Source organism: Crinia signifera, chromosome 19, assembly GCF_055691185.1.
Source record: "Crinia signifera chromosome 19, ASM5569118v1, whole genome shotgun sequence".
NCBI lineage: Eukaryota > Metazoa > Chordata > Amphibia > Anura > Myobatrachidae > Crinia > Crinia signifera.
Window position 1 is genome coordinate 19657099 of NC_139226.1, and position 21180 is coordinate 19678278.

The window sequence follows — 21180 nt, forward strand, 5'->3', positions numbered from 1 at the left end:
CTCACTGACAGTAGTACATCCCCACCACACTGACAGCAGCACATCCCCACCACACTGACAGCAGCACATCCCTGCCTCACTGATAGCAGCACATCCCTGCCTCACTGACAGCAGCACATACCCGCCTCACTGACAGCAGCACATCCTCACTCATCGACAGCAGCACATGCCCGCCTCATTGACAGCAGCACATCCCCACCTCTCTGACAGCCAGTGTCGGTGTAAGGCACCCCAGTGCCCCAGGCGGGGTGGGGAGCCGCCCGCTGCGCCATCCGCTTCAGGGGGGGGTGAGGGTTTGCGGGTGCCTCTCACGGCAGTGAATGCTACATGGGGGTGCAGCCACCGCCGACCCGTATCGCTAAACTGGGGGGGCGGGGGGGTGGGGTCTGGCCGTATCGCTACACGGGTGGTGGGGGGGGGGGGGTTTGCGGGTCTGTGGCTGCCTCTTACCACCGCCGACACGTTCCACGGGGGGATAGGGGGGAGTGCGTGCAGCCATACTGCCTCTGACCTGCTGCAGGGGAGGGATGAGGGATGCGGCAGCCCCACCACTCACATGCTGCAGACCAATCCAGGTCCACGTTGGTGGGATTGATGCTCACCAGGCTCCACACAATTAGGGGGGAGGGGGGGTGGCTGCTCTTAAGTGCCGCCATCAAGTGGCCGGGGCCCCAGGCAAATGCCTAAAGCTGTCTAGTGGTGGCGCCGGCCCTGCTGAAAGCAGCACATCCCTCCCTCATTGACAGTAGCCCCTCACTGACAGTAACCACTCACTGTCAGCAGCACATCCCCACCTCGCAGGCAGTGGCGCAGAACCCCCTCACTGACAGAGAAGCATCCATGCCTGCCGCAGTTGGGTCCCACATACTTGCCTACCTGACCCTCTTACCTGGTAATGTATGATTGCCATCACCTGTGTTGAAGCACCTTTCTGCTGGCCACACATCAACTAGTTGGATGGCTGGAGGAAAGTTGGTCTGAGGTGTGCCCTTATATCACATGTAACACACACTGTGTTACAGAAAATGGTACTTTTGTATTATCACGGCGCCCATCGCATCGCATACTAATTAAGGTATGCGATGGGACCCGATTTGAGCCTTTCCCCGGGCTTGAGTATACAATTTTAATATCGCGTCGCATCGCATGCCATTTTTATGGGATGCGATGCGAGGCGAAGCGATGCAACGTGATGCGACGCGATCATGCCCGATTTGGGCTTATTCCCATGTTAAATGCCCCCCCAGACCCGATTTTTAATTGTGTACCCACCCTGATGGATAATGACTATGTTAAATGCCCCCCCATTGTTAACGCCACCCCACTATCAACGCGAACCCGAAGCGTGGTGAGCGCAGCGAGCCCGCGAGGGGCAGCGGTACACTTCCTCCGACCTTTTCATACCCCCACTATCCACGTCGGCGTGGAGTTGATTTTATATAGTGTGACGAGCGCAGCGAGCCACCGAGCCTGAAGCGTGACGAGCGCAGCGAGCCCCGCGAGGGGACGCAGAATATATGTGAAGTCATCCGTGTCCCCTCGTGGGGCTCGCAGCGCTTGCCAATCTTTGGGCTCAGTGGCTCGCTGCGCTCGCCACACTATATAAAATCAACTCCACGCCGATGTGGATAGTGGAGGTATGCAAAGGGCGGAGGACGCGTACCGCCGCCCCTACTGGGCTCGCTGCGTTAGCCACGCTTCGGGTTGGCGTTGATAGTGGGGTGGCGTTAACAATGGGGGGGGGGGGGGGCATTTAACATAGTCATTACCCATCAGGGTGGGTTTACAATCAAAAATCAGGTGTGTGGGGGGGGGGGCATTTAACAATAGGAATCAGGCATCTGGGTGCCTGTACAATTAAAAATCGGGTCCAATCGCGTCGCATCGCATGCGATCACATAGCATGCGATGCGATGAGACGCGATTTTTTGGTTGTACAATGCCCTACGATGGAAAATGTGGGCGCCGTGATAATACACAAGTACCCATAAAATTTACCTCTTTTACAAGTCAGTTAGCATATTGTATAATGTATGTGGTGTTATACACCTATAGCAGCAGCACATACAGTCCCTCATACTATGTCACACTGGCTTTGTTATTTCTGTGGATATATAACCCACAGGTGTCCTTAAAAGACCATTGTTGTGCCCAAATCAAACATGGCAGCTCTGGCATCAAGCGCTGCCCTTTAATGCTCGTAATCGGCTGACGTCGGTGCCAGGGATTGGTTGGCGTGTGGAAGCACGTTGCTCGTCACCGGCGCCCGTCGTTGTGATTGGCCGAATGCTACGGCCAGCGGTTGGCTGAGCCACGGGTGAGTGATGTGATTGGCTGACTACCGACTGCCGGCAGTGCCGGGAGACCTTCAGCTGAGACTCTGTGACTGCTGGCAAGATGGCGCTGAGGGCCCTGGTTGGTGTCAAAAGGGTCATAGACTACGCGGTGAAGGTGAGACCGGGATCAGGGGGGATGGCAGTGGCCGGGCTCTGTGTCAGGGAGAAGTGCTGCGCAGTGGACAGTATCTCCTGTAGTCTGTGCCCCCCATCACATGGGAACACATGCACACGAGGTCAGCTATATGGCCGAAGCAGGGAGAACGTGCAAACTCCACACACATGGCCGGTGCTGTGGGACAGTAATGCTAACCACTATGCCAACTGTGCTGCACCCATCAAGCTCCTGTATAAAACCAGCAAATGCCCCCCTCATTCATTAGCAATATGTATGGTGCACCTGTGCTACATGCTGCTTGTGGGGCTCTCAGCTATACTTTAGGGGGAAGTGCGTCAGCAAGTGGACTGGCTTGGTGGAGCGCAGTGGCTGGTGGAGTGCAGTGGGGTAGGTACGAGGAGGAGGAGGATGGTGTAGATGAGCAGCAGGTGATGACACCTAGGTAGACATCCAGAAATGGTAGAGGTTGGGGATATGGCAAGAAAGATGGGGTATGGGTAAAAACCGGACCAGGACAAGATCGCCGGACCAGACATCAAAATCTGCAGTCCGGAGCTTGTAGCGTCTGGTCCGGGGGGTGTCCTGCCTGGGGGGCCTTCCTGTGACACCTGTCACCAGGGAGAGGAGGAGGGGGAGAATAAAGCCGCCCTGTATGGTCCGGGCATGTAGCAAAAAACCGGACATCCGGACCATGTCCCTGGTGATAGCTATCACAGAAACCCCCCGGACCGCACACTACAAGCTCCGGACTGCAGATTTTGATGTCCGGGTCCGGTTTTTACATAGTCCCAGAAAGCGGGTTGGATATAGATATAGACAATGGGTGATTATTGGAGGGTGTAGAAAGTAAACTGTGAAATGTGTGTTGGGGGGGGGGGGGGGGTAATGTAGAGAAAGCCATTGAGCAATGGCGCCACAGTGGGAGATGGTTGAGAAAACAGAGTAATGTGGGGTTGCCAGTATATGGATGATGGTGAGGGAGAATAGCAGTTTGGGGTAGGGCAATGTGAGATTGGGGCTGTCCTGTGAAACTGGCTGGGGAGAGACATTTGGAGATGGCAGGGGGTCATGACAGCTGATATAGGGCCTAATTCACCATGGACAGCAAATCAGCGAATTTGCAAATCAATCGATTGACTGCACATTCATCGCTCATGCACAAGGGTGAATAACGACAGAAGGTGCATATGGATTATACATAGAATCCCATCACAATTTGACTGGCAAAGTGTAAATCTGCAGCTTTCTGTATGTGCCCGGCATATTCAGGGTGGGTCCCTGGCGTCGGTGCCGGCCTCGATGAGCCTGTCTCCGTATTAGTGATTAATGACTACCTCCGAGCTACTCATATTTGCAGAGAGCGCATAGTCCTTTTGAGTTTTGGGGAATTGCGTTTGGATCCGCAATAGTTTTGCAGTTCATTAGCAGATTTGCACGGTTCGGCTTTCTACTCGCAGTGCAGAGAATGAGATGGGGAGAGCAATGGGAGATGGCAGGCAGAGAGTCATGTGATGGGGAGAGTAGTTTGGTAAAGGTGGTGGGAGATGAGAGGAAGCAGCTGAGTTGGTGCCGATTGCTGTTGGAGAAGGGAGAGATCTGTGGGGATGATGGGGCAGCGGCAGGGTAATGCTAGAGAGCAGAGTGGGCGATGGGTGGGGTAGAGCAAGAATGGTTTTGAGAGCAGCAGTGAGATGGCTTGGGGGAGAGCAGAGGAAGATGGATGGGTGTAAGGTGGACTGTAGCCGATGTTTGGTATGAGAGCAGTATGCAGTGAAAGAGAGCAATGAAGAGATTATTTTGGAAATGTGGTATAAGATCAGTGCAGGGGGCGGTTGACCGGTGGAGAGAAGAATTGGTTGGTCATTAGATTTAGTGGAGAGGGAGCAGATGGTGAGATGTCAGAGTAGTGGTTGATGAGTGGAAGTGAAGGAATAGAGCAGGGCGTGGGTAGAGAGGTGCCTGGGCCAGCGGTGGAGGTGTTCCGTGGAGAGCAGGGGGCAGTGTCTAAGAGCGGTGGTGGTTGAGGTGTTGGGGAGAACACTACTAGTTAAGGTGTGTGTGATAGAGCAGTGGGGTTAAAGTTGTTGGTGGAGGTGTGGTGATTGAGGTATCGGGGAGGCGATGCTCATGGAGGTGTTAGAGTACAGAGGGAGGTGTCTACGAACGGTGGTTGTAGAGTTGTTGGGTATAGCTGTGGTAGAGTTTTCTGGGAGAGGAGTGGAGGTGTCAGGTTTGAGCTGAGGGGGGTGTTTGAAAGTACAGTAATGGTAGAGGTGTTGGAGATAACTGTGGTGGTAGAGTTGTCTGGGAGAGGGATGTAGCTGTTCAGTTTGAGGATTGGGAGGGGGGGGGGGACTCTAAGTACAGTGGAAGTAGAGTTGTTGGGGTGTGAGAAATGGTAAAATAGCAGTAGAACTGGTATGCAGAGATGGGAGGGGGGGGGGGGGGGTTGTTAAACCAATGTTTATTTCTCCTATTTATTAGCTCTTGTGCGCAATAACAGGACTCGCTGTCTAAATCATTAGTGCTGCAGTTATACCAGGCTTTGTTCATTTGTTTTTTTTTCCCCGACCGGAGAACAAATTGTCTGTAAACCAGCTGATGAATTGTGGTTCATTTTTTATTAATACATTTCATTTTTAGGACTTCAGCGTTGGTTACAAATAACTACATTTTATTAGTATATTGTATGAAGGGACAATTGGAGCTTCTGCAGTGTAGTCGTAAAGTGTCATTTATCAAATAGGCGGTTTACAGTCTACAGTCAGTTTGGGAACAGAGGATTGCGGTAAGGCGGTATGAAGGGTTCAGTGGCTGACGTCCCTCAGTCCATACACCCCTAATGTCCCCAGATCTCACGTCGTACGATTATACGGACTGCTGTGTATTATAAGCGTAATACAAATCCACCATTTTTTATTTTATTTTTTTCCTTGTACTTGGGCGGAAAATCTGTTTCGGTCTTTGACTTTTAGGAACTAATGAGGGGACTTGGGCTGTAAATCACTTGTGGTGCCGGCTTATCTGTTGCTTCCTTCTCTGATCGCTCTGCAGATGAAGTGTCGCCTGTGATGATGAATAAGAGGCAGCTGTCACCAGAAGCAGATGATTTGTATGTAAATGACTGAGTGGAGATAGATCCGTAGCTGCTTTCAATCCCTCACTTTTCAGACACGCTTCCAGTGGGAAGAATTGCCAGATTTTCTTGCTGTAGAACGAGAGGCTTTACCTTCTGTACCAGTGTCAGACTTACTCTGGGATGTGCTGGATTTCATATTGGCCTTAATGCGGAACATCACAGCTGTGTAATAGCTTTTATCTGGTTACATATGGGGCCTAAATACTGGGCGATGTGCTGCTGAGCGATGCTAGAGCGCTCAGCACATAGCGCTGCATTGCTGAGCGATCTGTTAGGGCCAGTGTTCTCCGGTGAGAACAGTCCCCGATGCTGGGTGATTATACAGTTATCCAGCATGCTGGCTGTTAATCTCCGTGGGGCTACGCATCGCTATGCCCCTACACCAGGTATGGGGAACCTTCGGCCTCTCCAGCTGTTGTTGAACTACACATCTCAGAATGCTTTACTACAGTTTTAGCATGGCAAAATATCAAAACGGTTGCAGTGCATGCTGGGATGTGTAGTTCAGCAACAGCTGGAGGGCCAAAGGTTCCCCATCCCTGCCCTAGACACACACAGCGATCTAGTAAGATCACTTAGAAAATGCTTCTCAATCGCTCGCTATGTAGGGATGCCAATCCCGGGGTATTTTTTCAATCCCGGGATTTGGAATTGAAAAAAAGATCAATCCCGGGATTGGCCTCACTAATTAAATTTAAAAAAAAAAATGCCGCTGCCCTGCATTAAACTGCGCATGCCCTTCAAATCCTGGCAATTTTGAGGGCAAATCCCAGTATCCCGCCAATCCCGGGTTCGGCCACCCTGATTGTTAAGTGTGTAGGCTCTTTAAGACATTTGAAAATTCATAGTTTTGCCACAGGTATCATATTATTTATATAGTGCCATGAAGGAGGTGTGTGTGGGGTAGGGTTATTTACATGTATTCCGGTTGCAGTACCCCCAATGTTTGTGCTATTCGGGACAGCACATCACCTCCATCCCACCAATCGAATTCCCCTGGGAAACAGGATCATAGACAATGACTGATTGGGAGGCACTGGAGATGGGGATAGCAGGGAGAAGGTGAAGGTGAGACTAAGGGGGGGGGGGGGGGGTATTCAATCTCCTGCTGCTATTCCCAATGGGGGAAATAGTGGCGGGGCCCTATTCAATATTGTCTTCCCCCAACAGCATGGAACAGGGATCTCGGCAGAATGAGCCCGTCTTTAGAAGCAGTCGGGCCTGTTCTGCCGAGAACGGCCATGGATTGTCGCGCTCCCGGCCGCAGCTCGATGATCCAAGGCCGTATCTCGCAGCCACGCCCCCTTTTCGGCGTTCGCCTGCTGATTTCGCAACGATCCGTCCGAGAACAGGACAGGGTCACGGCTGTCGGGCCAGCCCAGCAGTTGTGACCCTCGTTTGAATATCGCCCCTAAGGCTGGTGGTTTGTCAAAGCTGTAGTCCATGAGTGCTCGGACAGATGGATTTAAAATGGCAATGCGTGCTTAACAGGGCTGGTTTGGCATTGACTTCTGTTACCACTTTAAAACTGTCTGGCAAAGGTGGGGGTCAGTTCGGTTATGAGCGAGTTTGGTCCAAAAAAATTCTGCATGAATGCATGCACGCGCAAAATGCCAATTTGCAGCACCCGCCCTGACGTTTCTAGAAATAGCGGCCTGACAAAAGTGCTTGAAAATGTGGGCAAACCACCCTGGAACCCAAAAATGTGGCGGGACCATATAGAAAGCTGTCAGTGGCCGTATTCAAAAATACTGGTTGTACTGTCTTAAAAGGTTTTTTTTTTTTTTTTTGTGTGTGTGTTCTAGTTTGTAAATGTTGGCATAAACCCTCCATACATAAACCCTTTATACCTCTGTGGCCCTTCCCCGCCTCCTTTGCACCTCTGTGGCCCTGCCCCGCCTCCTTTGCACCTCTGTGGCCCTGCCCCGCCTCCTTTGCACCTCTGTGGCCCTGCCCCGCCTCCTTTGCACCTCTGCGGCCCTGCCCCGCGTACTGTTATAGCCCCCGCTACATTATTCATTTAGGAGGGGTTCATGAAAAGTTCTGCACAGTGTCCTGATATTTTCACCTGGTGATGTATTATATATTCCTCCGGGGGCGAGTTCTTCTTCAGTCATCTTCTGGGCCCCAGAGGTCGCATGAGGATGACATGCCAGCGAATAGTGTCCCCCAGCTGCCGAACCCCAACCATATCTCCACTGAAATTCATCAGAACGGAGACCAGTAGAGTGAGAAATGCAAGTTATCTCCCAAATTCTGTATTTGGGGATTATTTTGATATTTTTTGTGTGCAGCACCTGTATGGCGGTCCTACAATAGTGACATAACTCCAGTGGCTGGGATTATCGTAGGATAGGTGGTAGCCAACCGCACATGGTTAGATACTCTCTCCAGCTCATGATTAAATGACACATAGCACCTTACCGAGTGCCAGAGAGCCCGCCCCGCCAAATAGCCCCCGCCCCCCATCACCGTTTCCCCTAGCAACCATGTGCGGGAATATGTACCGAAGACACAATCCCCTTGCATGCCACCGCTGGTTATTTGCAAACGCAGGAGAATCATTCGATGGTCACCGGTCTTGTAGCCTACTAATACCCCTTTTATACCAAAATCCCTGGTCTTTGAACATGGGTGTTTCCAGGGTCGGACCCAGCTTCATTCCCCGTTACATGTTTGCTGGTCCATCCCTTCTTCTGGTGGGAGAGATCTGCTGGACGCATGGATATAACAGCTGTGTATTACCAATAGATGGGCGTTTGGGGGTTGGCCATCCTTGCCAGCGCAGGTGTTGCAGCTACAATCTGGGCATCTGGTGCTATTTCCAAAAGCCGTGATCTCTTTAATATGAATGATTTGTATTTAATCAGCACGAGGTCCTTGCGTTGGCATCCTGTAGGGCAGTGCCAGATGGGAGCTTTGGATTGCCAAGATTTACAGGTGAGGAACCGCTAAGCGTTTCCCCCCCCCCCCCAGCGTAGCTGTTTCATTGGTGAAGGCCCGTGGCACTTTGGCAGCAGAACCAGTTTGGTGGGCGGGACAGTGCCGGCTTTGCACTCACGGGCGGAGCAAACCCTCCGTTTAGAACGGTGGACAGAAATCTCTCTTCCGCCTGATGCAGCTCTTAGTGCTGCTTACGTTCCCAGTGAGTATATGACTTTGCTTCTTACTTCTCACCCCAGGTCTCATAGTGGCAATGACCCTCTAGTTATACATTTGTGTTTTCCATCCTCTACAGCAGGGGAAAAAAGCAGGAATTCCTGGTAAACTGTGTATCAACCTTTAGTGGCCACTAGGGGGAGCTCCAGCAGTTTAGGAATGAGAGCATTGCTGTCTCTCCTGATTGTACAAATGCAATTCGCCTTACATATTCCTTATCTCGTTTTGCTGCTATCAGGGAAGATTGTGAGCAGCGTGATAGTAAAGGTGTTCTCCCTTCCTGTCTGATCGGTCCAGTGCGGCACAGCTCTGCAGTGGTAGCAGGCTGCCTCCCCTCCTGGCATTGGTTCAAGGCACACAACAAGCGTGTCCTTGAGATGCACTTCAGTGTCCAGATTGAATGAATGTTTAACCTCCACTGCAGGTGGGAGGCAAGGAAGCGGCTGCTGCTCTCTAATCACATTGCAGGCGGCTGGGGTGGGATGGAGCTCCACTAACCCTTTCTGTGCTGCATCCAGCGCTGGCGGTTCACCATATCCAAACAATTCAGGGCTACATGTTCTTCCCACTTATATCTATTAGCCGTGTGATCTTCTAGGGCAGGGATGGGGAACCTTTGGCCCAACTGCTGCTGTTGAACTACACATCCCAGCATGCCCTGCTACAGTTTTACTATTTGGCCATGCTAAAACTGTTGCAGGGCATACTGGGATGTGTAGTTCAAACACAGATGCAGATCCAAAGGTTCCCCATATGTGTTCTAGGGAAAGGAACCAAATCTAGTAGGGTACGTTAGGGCTGCTGCAGTATTAAGAGTGCGTATGCGAATTTGTGCTCCACATGCGTCAAAGATAGGCGCGCCAGCTACTGTCTATGAGTCATGCACGTTTCGCGTGCGTTACGACTGGATAGCAGAATTTGGGTGTGATTGGACGCTGTCACTGGTGAGTTTGCCCCAATGCATCCTTTCTATTTTACTTCCAGTTCTGCATAGTTATGCTAATGCTAACCATTACACCATCCGTACTGCCCCGTATATATAACACATGGTGGGGATAGAACCCATGACCTCAGTGCTGTGAGGCAGTAATGTAACCATTACACCGTCCGTACTGCCCAGTATATATAACACATGGTGGGGATAGAACCCATGACCTCAGTGCTGTGAGGCAGTAATGTAACCATTACACCATCCGTACTGCCCCGTATATATAACACATGGTGGGGATAGAACCCATGACCTCGGTGCTGTGAGGCAGTAATGCTAACCATTACACCATCCGTACTGCACTGTATATATAACACATGGTGGGGATAGAACCCATGACCTCAGCGCTGTGAGGCAGTAATGCTAACCATTACACCGTCCGTACAGCCCCGTATATATAACACATGGTGGGGATAGAACCCATGACCTCAGTGCTGTGAGACAGTAAGGCTAACCATTACACCGTCCGTACAGCCCCGTATATATAACACATGGTGGGGATAGAACCCATGACCTCAGTGCTGTGAGACAGTAATGCTAACCATTACACCATCCGTACTGTCCCGTAAATATAACACATGGTGGGGATAGAACCCATGACCTCAGTGCTGTGAGGCAGTAATGCTAACCATTACACCGTCCGTACTGCCCCGGATATATAGCACATGGTGGGGATAGAACCCATGACCTCAGCGCTGTGAGGCAGTAATGCTAACCATTATACCATCCGTACTGCCCCGTATATATAACACATGGTGGGGATAGAGCCCATGACCTCGGCGCTGTGAGGCAGTAATGCTAACCATTACACCATCCGTACTGCCCCGTATATATAACACATGGTGGGGATAGAGCCCATGACCTCAGCGCTGTGAGGCAGTAATGCTAACCATTACACCGTCCGTACTGCCCCGTATATATAACACATGGTGGGGATAGAGCCCATGACCTCAGCGCTGTGAGGCAGTAATGCTAACCATTACACCGTCCGTACTGCCCCGTATATATAACACATGGTGGGGATAGAGCCCATGACCTCGGCGCTGTGAGGCAGTAATGCTAACCATTACACCGTCCGTACTGCCCTGTATATATAACACATGGTGGGGATAGAACCCATGACCTCAGTGCTGTAAGGCAGTAATGCTAACCATTACACCATCCGTACTGTCCCGTAAATATAACACATGGTGGGGATAGAACCCATGACCTCAGTGCTGTGAGGCAGTAATGCTAACCATTACACCATCCGTACTGCCCCGTATATATAACACATGGTGGGGATAGAACCCATGACCTCAGTGCTGTGAGGCAGTAATGCTAACCATTACACCATCCGTACTGTCCCGTAAATATAACACATGGTGGGGATAGAACCCATGACCTCAGTGCTGTGAGGCAGTAATGCTAACCATTACACCATCCATACTGCCCCCGTATATATAACACATGGTGGGGATAGAACCCATGACCTCAGTGCTGTGAGGCAGTAATACTAACCATTACACCATCCGTACTGCGCCTTATATATAAAACACATGGAGGGGACAGAACCCATGACCTCAGTGCTGTGAGGCAGCAATGCTAACCATTACACCGTCCGTACTGCCCTGTATATATAACACATGGTGGGGACAGAACCCATGACCTCAGTGCTGTGAGGCAGTAATGCTAACCATTACACCGTCCGTACTGCCCCGTATATATAACACATGGTGGGGATAGAACCCATGACCTCAGTGCTGTGAGGCAGTAATGCTAACCATTACACCGTCCGTACTGCCCCGTATATATAACACATGGTGGGGATAGAACCCATGACCTCAGTGCTGTGAGGCAGTAATGCTAACCATTACACCATCTGTACTGCCCCGTAAATATAACACATGGTGGGGATAAAATTCATGACGTCAGTGCTGTGAGGCAGTAATGCTAACCATTACACCATCCGTACTATCCCGTAAATATAACACATGGTGGGGATAGAACCCATGACCTCAGTGCTGTGAGGCAGTAATGCTAACCATTACACCGTCCGTACTGCCCCGTATATATAACACATGTTGGGGATAGAACCCATGACCTCAGTGCTGTGAGGCAGTAATGTAACCATTACACCATCCGTACTGCCCCGTATATATAACACATGGTGGGGATAGAACCCATGACCTCAGTGCTGTGAGGCAGTAATGGTTAGCATTACACCATCCGTACTGCCCCGTATATATAACACATGGTGGGGATAGAACCCATGACCTCAGTGCTGTGAGACAGTAATGCTAACCATTACACCATCTGTACTGCCCCGTAAATATAACACATGGTGGGGATAGAACCCATGACCTCTGTGCTGTGAGGCAGTAATGCTAACCATTACACCATCCGTACTGCCCCGTATATATAACACATGGTGGGGATAGAACCCATGACCTCAGTGCTGTGAGGAAGTAATGTAACCATTACACCGTCCGTGCTGCCCCGTATATATAACACATGGTGGGGATAGAACCCATGACCTCAGTGCTGTGAGGAAGTAATGTAACCATTACACTGTCCGTACTACATGGTGCACATTTTGTACTCCCTTTTGTGCACCAAAACAGATTGTTAGAAGTTAAAGGGAAGTGGAACCCATCAAACAGTATACTCCTGGATTAAAGCTAAATGCTCTTGGTGGTCAATTCAGTTAGTCATGTGACTCCTGCCCAGTCACGGCAATCATTGCATCATCGGTTTTCCTGCTTGCCTCTGTGGGTGCGAGGAGAACACAGTGGTGCGGCTTTCAGGAGCACGATGTGGGGCACAGCGCGGCTAATTGAATCGACCCTTCAATGTCTTCTCACCGCCAAATGCCTGAAATCTGGATGGGATTCAGTCGCTGTACTGGGCACCCAAAATATTCCTCATGCATTGTAATTCCATTATTTTATTTTTGCCAGGGATACCTTTCCCCAGCTGCATGCGACTAGCCCCCATCTAGCAAAGTCCATGAGCTTAAAAGCCCAAGTTCATTTGGGACTTATCAGTATCACGTTGGCTTTAAGATGAGAGTTGAGGTTTTATGCAGAGTAAAGGAGTGTACACACTGTGAGATTTTGGCAGGAGATTTTGACTAGATAGTCAAAATCTCCTAGTAGGTTGGCCAAAATCTCCCTATATTTCTCCTGCTCAGTCAGTATTGTCTAGCATAGATAGACTGTGCAGGCAAGGCAATTTTGACTAGATCATAGACTATCATTACTTAGACAAAATCTCCAGTGCATCTAGCTATAATCTCTCTCAAAATTGCTTAGTCAAAATTGTCCATTAGCCAAAATCTCCCCGTGTATACACCCCTTAAATGCCATGGTCTCTCATTAGTCTTATATGAGCCTTTAACACATTAAATGCCTGAACAGTGTTTCGTATAGAGAAGTGTATCCTACATCTACTACCGGGATTGGTACTGAATCCCAACAAGGTGGGGGCCCGGTACCTCGCTACGCTCGGCACACTAATTTGTTCTCCCTCTGTGGGTGTCATGGACACCCATAGAGGGAGAAAATGTCGGGTTTCCGGCATCTGGATTTTTTAACGCCGGGATTCTAACTGCATCCCCTACTACCAGTTCTTTCCCAATTCAATCTAGAGTACACATACCCTCACTGAAGTAGGATGTGCTGAAATACTCTGTGCCACTGACTCAATTGTACTGTTCTAGGCTGTTGTTTTTTGTTTTGCTTATTTTACACGCCTGCCTTTTGCTTCCGCCTGTAACGAGTTCTGAAAAATGATTGCTTTCTTCCTAGATAAATACAGCTGAAAACTACTAATCGCCGCTAACGAAGCTGTAGTTGGGCAAAACCCACGTGAAGTCTCTTGATTCCTTCTCTATTGTGCTGCCCCCCCATGCACAGTCATATCTGTATTGTGCACTGTGCGCAGCCAGAGCGAGAGCTGCATGTAGGCTGTAGACCTGGGATAATTACCCTCTTATTCCCTGTCTCATTGCAGGTGCGAGTGAAGCCGGATAAGACAGGAGTGGTGACCGATGGCGTCAAACACTCCATGAATCCGTTCTGCGAGATTGCCGTGGAAGAAGCTGTCAGGCTGAAGGAGAAGAAGATAGTCAGTGAAATTATCGCAGTCAGCTGTGGCCCTCAGCAGTGTCAGGTAACAAGACCGCAGAGCAGTGATATAATCTCTGCTTTCTCCCCCAGCTGTCTACATTATATAGATTGCACATCATTAGTGAAATTATCCAAGGCTCCCCCGCAGTATCCGGTGTGTAGATTGCACATCTTTAATAATCATTGATCTGATCTGTGGCCCCTGCGTTGTTGGTGTGTACAGTCCCTACTTATTGTCTGTGTACCTACACCCCACCCCCTCTTGTCTGGTATAGGAATTGCACAAGGTTCTGATTCTTGATCTTTCTGCGGCATTGTTTTGCTAGTGACTTGGATTTTGGGCTGGGTATTTCAGAGTTTTTGTTGCTAATATTCCTGTTCGTTCTGTGGCCGGTATTCAATGATCGATGGTAATTGTGCTGCTGCTGGGCTATTCAATTGACCCAGTAAGAACTGATAATCCGGCTCACTGGGGGTTTTGTTTCACCTGCCTCAGACAGTTGAAGCAAAATCTCTGAAAATGAGGCAGTTTATATCAAACCTATACGGGTTTCACTTAACCGGTGTGCTTGCGGATTTTGTTTCGGGAGTTGAAATTGGATAGCTCGGGGGGAATCAGATTTTTTTTGGGGGGGAGAAATCTACTCTCTGGGGGGAAAAAAAAGTCCACACAGAGACTCAACGCTCGACACCCGATAGACACACCGAACAGAGTGGCAGAGACGCTCCGCCAACTGAACCTCTGCGCCAGCCACTGTTAGCGATATTATGGGCCTTTTGTCGTGCGGAGGAGGTTTTATAGCCACACATTGAGACTGATTCAGACCTGCTTGCGGAGCCGTGTATTTTCATAGCCCAGCGAGCAGGTTACCACCGCCCCCTTACCAATGAATGATTGTTCCTCTTGTACCTGGTGCTCGCTGCCGCGAGCAAAGCAGCCGCTTCCGGGTGGACGCAGTATCCTTCGCCAGCCCCTCGCGGGCATAAAAACACCTGCCTATTCCCGCACACTCCCAGAGTTTCATTGGGCGCGCCCACCGTTTTTTGGGGCATGCCCATGAAACCACTAGGATCCACACTAAACGCCCTCCCCCTGTCAATCAGGCTGCGTACGTCCTGCAAATAGAAAAAATGACCGAAGCCTCTCACAGCCGGGTCTCGCACACGCCCATTGCTGCCGCATCCATCGGACAGCGTTTGGATTCAGACCTGGCCAAACGGCTCTGAATTTGACTCATGTTCCTAGTAAAGCCCCTTCCCAGCGCAACATCCGTCTTCAGGACCCTCTCAATGTCGCCGAGATAAAAGCAAGACGCTGTGATATAAAGGGTTAACCTGACTGGCTGCTGATGCGCAACAGCGGAGAACCGGTACCTGGTAATGCAATGTTCTGTTGGCATTGTTACTGAGCGATAAAGGAAATGAGAGGCCCCGGTACAACAGACATCGTTCCATCTGCCATCTATTTGATGAGACGCAATGCATGTTATGGGCGATTTAGATATAAAGGTTATTTTCTCGGCTAAGAGATATTCGGAGGTAAGTGTCATTAGCCGGGAATGGCTTCATTGCCTGACGCTCCTTCCAGCGCGGAGAACGTCTCGCGCCTCTTTATCTTCCCTCTGCCTATTATAGTTGTAAAGCGATGTCATTCTTACCTATATTTTTATCATTCATACAGTGATTTGCAGTCCTGAAGTGCTTTTTGCTGTGTTGCAATAATTGCAGGTTTTTAACCCGAGCCTGTGCGCTTGGTTATGGGACAATTCTACTACAGTTATATACACTCGGGGCATTGTACTGGTTAGGGTCCCACACTCCGCCCAGAATTATTTGTGGCCTCTACAGATCGAGGTCCATGAGAACATGATGGCATTGTGCACTTTATGCCGGTTTTATGGGCTGTACGCTCTTGCTGCAACACTCCTGTTCTACCACATCATGCCAGTACCGTACGGAGCTCTGGGGACTACAGATCCCAATGTGGTGCAGTGAGCTCATTGTCCGGTTTGTGGCACCAGTGCGAGATGACATAAGCTGTGTGACCTATTGTGTTATGTGCATGGAAATCCCATAGGGATCCCAGATACTTCAACCCTCCAAGCACGGTCAAAGCCCTTTAGATGGCATTTCCTTGTTGTTGGATTTGGTCTGAGCAACAGCTGAACCTCCTGACCGTGTCTGCGTGCTTTTGTGCAGGTTGCTTGCAGTAACAAGAGTCTTACGCAATGGATCCTTCAGTATGGTTCAGTAGCTCATGATTTTGGTTGTGTGTCCCTGACCTAAAAGTGGAAGGAGGATTCCACACTAATGTGGGGTACACACCAGGATGATTTGGCCCAAAATGAGCCAATTTAGAAACAATCTCGACCAATTTGTATATAAATTGGCCATTTTTCTGCCGTTTTGATGTCATTCCGATCCCGCAGCAGGTAGGATCTGAGAAACGACCATTGTAGTGGGTGCGGATCGCGATCACATCTGGTGGCTTTTCTGTGCGGGTTGGCGGCTCGGTCATCTCGTGAGGGGGTAGTGAGTTCCTGTGACGATCCGCTTACGATCAGCATCGCGCTGGTGTGTACCCAGCATTAGGGTAACTTCTCTCAATATTAATGTAATGCTGGTTGATACATTATTAGAAGTATCTATTAGTACTGTGGTGCAAACAAAACAAAGTGACTTCCTGTACAGAGCATTACAGCAGGTGAGCGAGGTTTATACACCTTAATCTGCGGCCATAATTCTCTAACAAGCAGTAGGGCAGACCACGGCCATTGCAGGCAGTGGGGGGAAGGGAACCCTGCTTCTGGGAGCTGACGATCTATTGGGTAGGAGCAGACAGACAGGGGTGACAAAAGAACAAGACCCCCACAACCAAGCAGCTGCTCTATTCGGAGAACCAGCTCATTGCAGGGCACCTGACTATTCCTAGTGAATAACAGACAGGGGTGACAGCCTATCGGTGTGTCAAGCTTTATTTCATCTTAGGGGGATGATTCTGAAGCTGTGTCTTTTGTCATTCGTCCATCTTTGACTTATATCCAATGCCACTACAAAGCCCTTTCCCCGGTGTATGTGCGTGTCTGAGGATTGAGACCCCTACTTTCAGCTTCTGTAGACTCTGTGATACTAGTGTGTCTCAGTGGGTGCGCTACAGTAAGTCACCTCCCATTCCTCACCCTAGTAACGCCCACTACATTTTAAACCCTTTCTGCTGCAGTGCTGGTCAGTCACAACTCTGAATTATTTCCCTGAGTCCTTAAGGACGCTGTATTGTTACTAATTTGCCCTCCTGCCGATCGTTAACGATGACACCTACCGCCTGAACATGCAGTCAAATCTGACAATCTCATCAGCGGCTGCATGTTTGGCGGGGGTCCCAGTGACGTCGCTGACCGATATAGTTCAGTGTTTAAAGTGCAAATCCTATCATTGTGCGGCACTGCTGATTTTGTTAACTGTATCGGGGGTGCCACATATCTTATAGTGTGTACGGGGCAGTGTCCTTCACAATTACAACCATGTAAACTATCTTGTCCAGCGGCATCACCGGTGTGATTCCAAGTGTTAAGCTTTGCTTAACTGTTCCCAATTACAGTCAATGTGAATGTTAAAGTATGACAAAGGTAAAAAAAAAAAAAAACTGTGACAACCTACTGAGTTTTAACTCAAAGTCCAGGGCCCATTTTCCCAGCTTTGACATGTTTCAGTTTTAGATCCTGTTAATGAACGGAGAGTTTCTTGCTCCGAGTTCCCAGAAGCCTCTGCGTCTGGCTGCTGTACAGATCTTGCTACGAGTTCCCAGAAGCCTCTGCGTCTAACTGCTGTACAGGTCTTGCTCCGTGTTCCCAGAAGCCTCTGCGTTTTGCTGCTGTACAGATCTTGCTCCGTGTTCCCAGAAGCCTCTCCAATTTACTGCTGTACAGATATTGCTCCGAGTTCCCAGAAGCCTCTGCGTATGGCTGCTGTTCAGGTCTTGCTCAGTGTTCCCAGAAGCCTCTGCATCTGGCTGCTGTACAGGTCTTGCTCCGAGTTCCCAGAAGCCTCTGCATCTGGCTGCTGTACAGATCTTGTTCTGAGTTCCCAGAAGCCTCTGTGTCTGGTTGCTGTACAGAGCTTGCTCCGTGTTCCGCTTTGCACGCACGGAGCCATAAATGCAAGTATTGATAAGTTGCCACTAAGAACAGCATTGTATTACATAGGTGGAGCACTCTTCTCATGTTGATCAGGGCAGCGGGAGGAGAGTGCTGTAAAGCCAGGCTTAATTGCACTAGCATGAAGCATTAATGGCCACAAATGCATCTGCTGGGCTGCCCGCTCTCCGGAGTGGGGTGGGATCCCGCCCTGTGGTTAGGCCGCTAGGTGTGATATCAGCTTAGGATAGTAGCACTCAGATGACTTCACCCCCTTCCACTAAAGGGCAGGGAGAGTGTTTAAGTGCACAGTAATCAGGGAAAACATGGAACACGGAGCGGTCGGCAGAGCGTGGGATAAATACAAGGTATCCGGGCGGCTCTAGGTAGATAGTCCGTGGTTGACATCAGGTTTTCACAATTTTATTTCTTACTATTTCATGCTTTTCACCCACGTGCATGGCAAGCGAAGTTCACATGCTCAGGTGTCGACATAGTCCCTGAAAATATTATGTTGACTTTTCCTTGTGTCGATCTCGTCACTGTCAACCTTTTGGTGTCGACATGTTGGCTGTCTACCCAGACATTGTCTATGGCCTTAATGGCTAACCTTGACACTCAGCTGTTGTTGAACTACACATCCCAGAGATATAGCATGGCCAAATAGCAAAATTGAAGCAGAGCATGCTGGAATGTGTAGTTCAACAACAGCTGGAGTATCAAGGTTAGCCAGCCAGGGTCATTGCAGTGTCACCATAAAGCTTTCCAATATTTGCAGGCCACATGCAAAAGCAGTCAGTATTTACACTGCATGCAAGCGATAAATGTATTTGCACCTCCTGCATTGCCACATTACATCCCAGAGGAAGACTTATACTGGTCTGCTCCTACCCGCCCTGTTGGCATTCTGAGACGCAATGTCATATACGTTACTCTGGGGACATCCCACCTTGGCTTTCCTAGAGGTTTATTGGAGGCACCGACTGCTTTGAAAATACTTATTTGAAACAAGGTGACACAGGTGAAATAAAGGGGCACATGCAATTTCACGGAGGGCCAGGTGCATGTCCGAAGGCCATGATTCTGATTGGCTAGGGAAGCTGCGAAGATTGCAACTTACAGAGCACCAGAGACGCCTCGTTTACATGCGAGGGCGTGTGTAACGAAGACGCGTCCCCTCACGTGTCTCCACTGCACCGATCATTGAATGATTTCTCCTGGCTTCACAAAAAAAGTAAGTGGGAACTGACTTTCTGAGCGCCGGGGTGAAGACGGGTGGCTGAGGTCCTGTGACCTCAGCTGCCCGCCCTCGACACACATCATCCCGCCTTCGTACCCATGGGAACGCATTTTCATGGGGACGCCCATAAAAAATCCTCGCTGCGGTCCGCCCCTCGGCCAGCCCTTATGCTTGCATGTGTATAATAGACAGTGCACATGTGCAGAGTCCCAACCAGCCCTGTCCGAATGAGTTAAAATTTCCCCCAAAATGCCGTGGTCTCTGGCTAATTACAGCCCGCCATTCTGTTTTACACGATCAGTGCCCAATACTATGGGGCAGATGTATTAAACCTTAACAAGAGATAAATGCAAGGGTGATCAGGAGAGATAAACATCCAGCCAATCAGCTCCTTACTGACTTTTTTCAAACACAGCCTGTAACATGGCAGTTAGCAGGTGATTGGCTGGACGGTTATCTCTCCTTATCACACTTGGATTTATCTCTTGTTAAGGCTTAATACATCTGCCCCATTATTCCTGATAGTTATCTTCCATCCCATCGCCGCCCTAATATGTATAACAGGATTATAGCAGTGAGCGATGGTTTACTCCACGCACATCAGACAGCGCAGTATAAAATCCGCTTTACCTGCCACTTATTTAGCTGTTATTTTGGTGACCGTTCCTTCAGAGTCTCTGGAGAAATTGGCCGATCACAGTTGTCACATCTCAGGACCCGAGTGTCAGGCCACTGACGTGCGCACTTGCGGGGAGAGTCGTGCCCCCACCGACTGAGTGACGGTAATTAAAATTCATGTCTCCTAGCATCGTTCCTTACAGAATGCCGCGTATAATCTGCTACAGAAGCAAAGACAGCGACAGCCAGAGAACAGGTTGCTGCGATCGCTTATTGTCCTGGGCTTGTCAGATTGCCATTAATCTGCGACAACCATTTGGAAATAAAATCAGAACCGCGGGAGGAGCTCTGCCGCTGAATAATCAGGGAGGAAAATGTTCGGCACACGAGTGATTCCAGGCACATGACCTATGGAGACATATGGAACAACTTTTTTTTTAATTTTATTTTCTTCATTCGGTCACATGACCAGATGTCTTGTTTAGTGACTGAGTCTAGAACCTGCCTCTGATGTCACAAATGTAGAAACCACTTCCCAGAGCTAAGCTGTTCTATTGATTAAGTTACTTGTATTCTGCTGCGCACTCTGTAATGTAGCATTTCATATACAGGCAGAGCCGGATTAAGCCTTCGGGGGGGGCCCCCTCCTACTTGTCATTACTGGCCGCAAACTGCACATGAAAAGCCTTTGTTTGTTCCTCTGTACCTTACTCTGTAGGAGCCCTGACAGGCTCAGCGCTGCCTCTGATTAAAACCCCTCCCACGAAGAGGCCGCTGCTGCTGCTGCTATCCTTCATGGGCCTGAGAAGCATATGATGAGCTCCACCAAGCAGAGCTCAGCACAAGCTTCTCAGCCTCTGAACTCTTGTGCAAAGTCTTATGGGACTTGGTCAACTCCCAGTAATGCACTGCACACTTATGCAGGCAGTGTGCCTTGGCTCCCGATGCACAGCACCATTAATCATTGTCACATTGGCAGATAGGTGAAGCTGCGGCACTACCCCACTCCCATGCACAAAACCATTAGCGAAAAAATATTTTTTTTTTTTTTAAAAATACATGCCAACCACAGGGGGCCACTAGATAGAGGGGGGCCCAGGGGTACTGACCCCCTGTGCCCCAATTATAATCCGGCCCTGTATACAGGCACAGTTACACAACGGATATGGGAATGCCATGTATCCGTTAAGTCAGCAGAAGCTGCTTGTGTGTTCTATTCGCTTAAAGAGGTCATAACAGAAAGCGAAAGCAATTTTTGCAGGGACACTGATCTGTTTCAATCTTGCTAGATATGGAGAGAGGGAGCTGAATATGGAGACTGGAGGTAGGGGCAGATAGGG

The 21180-nt window shown here is 49.6% G+C and overlaps 1 protein-coding gene across 1 annotated transcript in view; it reads left to right on the plus strand.

Moving 5' to 3' along the window:
- The first annotated feature begins 2296 nt into the window (after positions 1–2296).
- The window catches only part of ETFB (electron transfer flavoprotein subunit beta), a 50196-nt gene continuing 31312 nt past the window's right edge, over positions 2297–21180 (plus strand). Inside the window, exons 1-2 of the mRNA XM_083162148.1 lie at positions 2297–2451; positions 13734–13892. Coding sequence (XP_083018274.1) covers positions 2398–2451; positions 13734–13892 — 213 coding nt within the window. The 5' untranslated portion in view covers positions 2297–2397. The remainder of the gene's footprint in view (positions 2452–13733; positions 13893–21180) is intronic.